This window comes from Galeopterus variegatus, unplaced genomic scaffold, assembly GCF_000696425.1.
Source record: "Galeopterus variegatus unplaced genomic scaffold, G_variegatus-3.0.2 Scaffold33485, whole genome shotgun sequence".
Taxonomy (NCBI): Eukaryota; Metazoa; Chordata; class Mammalia; order Dermoptera; family Cynocephalidae; genus Galeopterus; species Galeopterus variegatus.
The window spans coordinates 1-6,565 of record NW_007759596.1 but is presented as its reverse complement, the minus strand read 5'-3'; the positions used below and the strand labels follow the sequence as shown (position 1 = coordinate 6,565).

At 34.5% G+C, this 6,565-nt stretch overlaps 1 protein-coding gene across 1 annotated transcript; it reads right to left on the bottom strand.

Annotated features, from left to right (window-relative positions):
• Positions 1-4,022: 4,022 nt before the first annotated feature.
• On the bottom strand, positions 4,023-5,732 carry LOC103583991 (sperm acrosome membrane-associated protein 1-like; the record flags this gene model as incomplete). Its single annotated transcript, XM_008565148.1, has 3 exons — positions 4,023-4,158; positions 4,797-4,903; positions 5,631-5,732. Coding segments are annotated over 3 exons (345 nt in total), but the record flags the coding sequence as incomplete, so codon positions are not given.
• Positions 5,733-6,565: the final 833 nt, after the last annotated feature.

Genomic DNA, 6,565 nt, shown 5'->3' with positions numbered 1-6,565 from the left:
CGGCGGGAGCGCCGCCGCGCTCCCAAGCGGCGCACTGTAGCAGTGCGCCACCAGGCCGGCCCTTACACAAAGATCTTAAATGTACATTGTCTTAGTTTTGACAAATTCAAACACATATGTAATCAAACACTGGCCAAGACATAGAATACTACTATACCCCACAAAGTTCCCTTGAGCCCCTTCCTAGTTAATTCCTGCCTCATCCTCCAAAGGCAACTACTGTCCTGATTTTCTTTTCTACCGTAGATCAGGTCTGCCTGTTCTAGAACTTCATGTGAATGGACACAAACACTACGTAATCTCTTGTGAAAGGCCTTTTTTTTTTCACTCAGTATTGTTTTAGAAATTCTTTCATATTGTTACATGTAACTAGTTTCTTCTTTTTCATTACTGAGAAGTATTCCACAATTTATTTATTCATTCTTCTACTGACACCTAGGCTATTCCAGTTGTGGGTTATTATAACTAAAGCTGCTATGAACATTCTTGTAGAGTCATTTTGTGAATACATATTTTCATTTCTCTTGGATAAATGCCAATAGGTAGAATTGCTGAGTCATAAGGTAGATGTATGCTTAGTGTTCTAAGAAACTGTGAGACCTTTCCCCACACTGATCGTACTGATTGTACATGCTTCTGTGAATGTTTTCTCCTAGATTTTGGCATGCCTATTCATTATCCTAATAATTTCTTTTAATGAGCAGAACTTTTTAATTTTGATGAAGTCTAATTTATCAAGGTTTCCTTTTATGATGATTGTTTAATGAGTTATGTCTAAGAAACATTTGTCTACTCCTGAATCGTGCAAATATTCTCCTGTATTTCCTTCTTAAAGCTTTACAGGTTTAGATTTTATACTCAGGACTATGATACATCTCTAATTTTTGCATATGGTAAAAGGTAGAAGTTGAGGCTCATTGTTTTATACAAATATCTACACATCAGTCTTAAATCAGGCATTCTCTCCTATATCTTTCTGCTCTTTCTGCAAATAAGGATATTAAAGAGACAAAGCCAGTCTACAATATGTGTTATAGCACTGCTGCATTGTAAGCTGATGAAAAGCCAATTTACAACAAGTATTACTCTGTGAATTATATAGCTTTCCTGTGGCTCTTCCTTGTCCCCAAATTGTAGAGTCACAAAAGATTCATGGGAGAAAGGACCATTGAGATCATCTGATCCAATCACTGCATTATAGAGATAAGTAAACAAGGTACAGGGATGTTTAGCCGTTTGTGCAAGCTATATTTTAACCATTTCAATATTTTAATTTTGGTAAGTACCACTGTGTCAGAAGTAGTCTCCTGTATGGGTAATCTCAACTGATTATTTTTCTGGATTCTTTCCTATCTTTTAAGCATCATGGAATATAACTTTCCACTTTCCTTAGTAAATCTAGAGCTACAAACTCAATTTAGTGATCTCACTAAATAGATCCAAGTAGGTCAGAGAAATTACATCTATATTTATATTTCAACAGTGTTAGATTTTTAAAATCTTTTTTATTTCAAAATAACTTTGGATTTACAAAGTGGTAGGATTTTAAAAATTTAAATAAAAGACACCTTTTAGAACTAAAACTTGAGAAGCAGAAATGCAAAATTTGTTTCTATTTGTTTGCTACCCATCAATATTAGCCAAGAGAGGGTGGTGAGTTAGGGGTATGAGGGGTTTAGTTCATTACAACAGTAGGCTTTTCACAAGGGTCACCTAGACTACTTTTATACCTAACAACAAAAGCAAAAAATAGGCTGAATTTCCTATTGAAATTTTCTAATGAAAAATAGGCTGAATTTTGATACTCTCACTTTTTAGATAAACTAAGCTTATGTATGTATTAGTTTCCCAGGGCCACCATAACAAAGTACCACAAACTGGGTAACTTACAAACCACAGAAACTTATTGTCTCATAGTTCTGGAGGCTAGTAGTATAAAAAACAAGGTTGGCAGGGCCATGCTCCCTCTGAAGTATCTAAGGGAGGATACTCTGTGCCTTTTCCAGCTTCTGATAGTCCCAGACATTCCTTAGCTTGTGGTACCATAACTGCAATATCTGTCTCCACTTTCACATGGATGTCTTCTCCCTATGTGTCTATGACTTCACATGGCATTCTCCCATCTCTCTTTCTCTCTCTCTCTTTGCGTGTGTGTGTATGTGTGTCCAAATTTCCCTCTTCTTACAAGGACATCAGTCATATTGGATTAAAGATGCACTTTACTCTAGTATAACCTCATCTTAACTCAACTAATTACATCAGCTATTTCCAAATACAGTCATATTCTGAGTAGTGGGGGGTTAGAACTTCAAAGAATCTTTTTGGGAGGACACAATTCAACCATAACAATGCCTACTTATAAAGACAACTTGAGTGGGAGTAAAAATTGATAGATAAGTGAATGGATGAAAAATTTTCATTACTAAATCATATTTACCCTAAAAGTATTTCAATTACATATTTTGTTTCAACCCAGTACCATATTGTATGGACATTTCTACCTAAAACATTTGTTTAACTTCTAAAAAGACAAAAGGGTACATTTCAGTGGTGTACCCAATTGTCATTTTTAAAAGAAACTAATAGATACCAAAGTGTTCTGAAAACATTTTGTCACTTAACGAGTAAGTATACTGGGGCGGCAGAACTACCCCACCAGTTGTGGACTGCTACAAGGGAGAAGTCAACTTTGTCTCAGTAAAGGCCTGACATTTTGGGGTCTTCCAACCCTTAGCTTACACACTAGCAATTGCCTGTTCCCTCATAATTATGGTAGCAGCCAACAACCAAGTAGTCCTAACAAGGAACAGGCAGTGGAGACAAAGACTGAGAACGGCCACAGACACCTTTAATATCATAGACTAAAGCTAGCTGAGATATTTTTTAGTTTGATGATGTTTGGTCCTCTTTTGCCTTTTTTAGAACTTTATTGAAATTATCCTTTTAATGACACATGACATCCCAACAGAGGAGTAAGATTATAAGCTTTCATCATGAAAAAAATTTTTAAGGCACTAAACAGCATATCAAAGAAAGCTTAAATAATAAATAGTTTATTCTATAAGATCATCTCAAAATACTTTAACCTGTTTTCATCTCAATAAAGGGTGTTAGGGTGTGTAGTATCTCTAGATTACAGGAGAAATTCTTTACTTGGGGTTCAGAAATAGCTTCAAGAAATCTGTAAACTCCCTTAAAATTACACTTAACTTGCATGTTTGTATATGTGAACATTTTTCTGGGAAAAGGCTGCTAACCCTTGATTGGATTCTCAAAAGAACTTGTGACCAGATCCCCCGCATCCCTAACAACAAAGATGACAACAGTGAAAGTGGTTAAGAGCAGCTAAACAAAAGGAAATAATTACCTGGGTATAGAAGACATCACAGATTAAATTGAAAAGGCATGCAAATTGATCCATCTCACAAGGGAAACACAATTTCTGATATATAAAATTATGTTCAGAACAAGATTTGTATTTGGTGACATAGAGAGAGAATTGTATTATTGCTTCGTCAAAAAACATTTTCTTCAAATGTATAATTTTTAGAGATATGCTCTGACATGTTTCTTAATTTTATTTATTTTAGTGTGCCAAAATTTTTATAAGCATCCATGAAAATTCCATTTATGCATTTTTGCTTTTATGATGGAAGTAAAAGCAAGAATATATTTCAAGTTAGAGGACTGTTCTTTGGCGATACTTCAGGAATATACCACTTTCCAAAAGTGATGCACATCTGACTCTACTTTGTGAAAAAGAAATTAAGAACTAAATTATAGAAAAGTCTAAATGATATAAACCAGTGGTTCTCAAAGTGTGGTCTCTGGACCAGAAACAAGAACATTATCTAGGAACTTGTTAGAAATGCAAATTCTTGTGCCAGCCACATCCCAGATATACTGAATCAGAAACTCTGGGAGTGGAGCTAGAGATCTGTGTTTTAATAAGCCCTCCAGGTGATTTTAATGTTCTTTAAAGTTTGAGATAGAAGCAAGCCAAAACATTGCTGGGCACTTACCTTTTGGTGTATAGACTGTGAATTTAATAGTTGCTATTAGTTCATTATTATCCAGGGTGTCACACTCAAAAGCCAAAGGATGAGTTTCCCTTTTTACTTCTAGGATTGCCGAATCATTTGGAAGTATGACAGCTTGCTATTTAAAAAGAAAAAAAATAAAGTATTGACATTTTTCATGTACGCTCGAGATCAGGAAACAATTTATCACCCTTAACAAAAGAAGAGTCACTGTCTCTCTTAACCTAGTACAGTAATTAATTGTGCACATGGATTCTAAAGACAATCCCGACTTCAAATGCCAACTCTACCACTCTCTGCCTGTAAGACTGTTGATAAGTTTCTCTCTACACCTCCGTTACTTATCTGTAAAATGGGTATGATAGGAATTACCTCATAGGGTTGTTATGTGGATTAAAAGAGACTCTAGCCCTCGATGCATGTCTGGCACTTAATAAACCCTTAACTAATGGTAGCTACTTTTATCATTACACAACCCCTATATAGGCCAAAGAAAATCTTGCTTCCAAAATATAATACTTTATATAAAATGGATGATTTAAAGTTCTTATTATAGCTCTCCCTAAGACATATGTAAAGTCTTAGTCCCACTAAATAATAAAAAGTTGTAAATTCCCCAAATAATAAAGCTGTCTGATTTTTAACTTCATTTTTGCAAACTACTTTTAAAGAGAAAGTTTTCTGAGAACTGTCAGAACTGGGAAAAAAATTTATCACTCACTGGAAAGCACCAGATTACATACATTCATTACTCACTTGCTCTGGCCTTAAAAGCTTCCACATATATTTGAAACGATTTACAGGAGATACATGAACACATGCCAGTCTAACACTATCAAGACTTTCAGAAATTGGTTTACCCCCTGAAAAAAAGAAAATTTAAAGACATAAATGCCATTGAGCATTATAAATTGCTTTAATCATTATTGTACTTTTAAAAGCCACTTCCAGTTTTAAAAATTAATTACATGCTGGAAGTTATCAAATTTATAATTGGGAATCTGAGGATAGAGGAGCAGAAAAGTGATGGATGCAAAGATAAAGTCACCCAAAGAAACAGGTGAGGAGACACCATAGCTCTCTGCTCTTTATACAGAATAAATTGTGGAGAAGAAGCAAGGATAATCACTTAGTGATCTGTTAGATTAAACTTTGAGATCTACTCGTGGCTTCCAATTTACTGGTTGGGGATCTCCATTAGATATACTGAAATCTCAGAATAGCATAATTTTATATAGAATAGATTTCAGAGTTCTCTAAGGTTTACCAATCTACCAATAAAATACCATGACCAAAGCAAAAAAAGTATTTCACTATAGAACAGCCTCAACCACAGACCCCAAGCAGAGTAAGGTTCAAGGGTATTACAGAGAATATATGTTAAATTTTAGACATCACTGAAAAATGTAAAGCAAAAGCAAAAAGTTACTAAGAGCTATAACTATCTAGAGAAGAAATGGAATTTAAAGTTTTATTATAAATTCCTTTCAATATATCAGTTGTCTCCTTCCACTCAGTATCAACCTGAAGGATATTTCCCCAGAGTAAACTCTTCCCCTCAGTCTTCCTCCAATACAGAGTCCAACTCACAGCCACAATCCACTGGGCCACGGCATTCTTCTACCCGCACAAGACACTTTGATTCACCTCCAGGGCATCCGTTTGTTAATATAACTTCTCTAATACCAACACCTTTGGTAAAAGAAATGAGCAAATGTTAGGAAAAAACAAATTCCAGAGTGTCTTTACTTTTCCATCTAGGTTTTTTTTTGAGACTTTCTCCTAATTTCAGAAATTAAATTCCTAAATCCAGAATAACATTTAAAATTGGTTTAGGCCCTCATTTTACATTATTTCATAAAACAGCATTTTCTGATGTGAGTTAGATAAAACACTAGTTCCTCTGGTTGTTATAGGAAAGAGGATTCCATGGTCATATACATTTGAAAATAGTACACTAAACAAAATTAAAGGAACCTCTTTACTGCAGAAGTTTTTGGAAACTTTCAGTATGCTAGTAAATTAATGTGCTATTATGCAAATTTTCATTGATGTAGGTTGTGAAAGTATTACATTTTACTATCTTTGAAATTAGAACCCATTTACAATAGATGACATGTTAGAAATTAATTGGAAGCATTTTTCCTATTTAGAGTATGTATGTAAATGTGTTTCTTAGATTTAACAAAGTCCTAGGTTTTATAAAATACAGTAGTAAACAGGATTTCCCAAATTTATTTGACCATGGAACTTTTTGGGGAGGGAGTGGTGGAGCTTCTGGAGGTAATTCCAAAATCTCATTTACCATAAGTGATGTTATTTAACATTTAGATTGATTAAGTCTCCATATTAAATATAGACAGGACAACTTATTAATGACCAAATCTCCATTTCTAACAAGATACTCTCTTTAGAATTGTCACACTTTTTTGTAACAAGAAATCAAGTCTTTACTAACTGGTCCCAGAGCTCCACTGCGTTTGTTTTCATCACCAATTCAGGGAGATGATAAAATGCTGTATCAG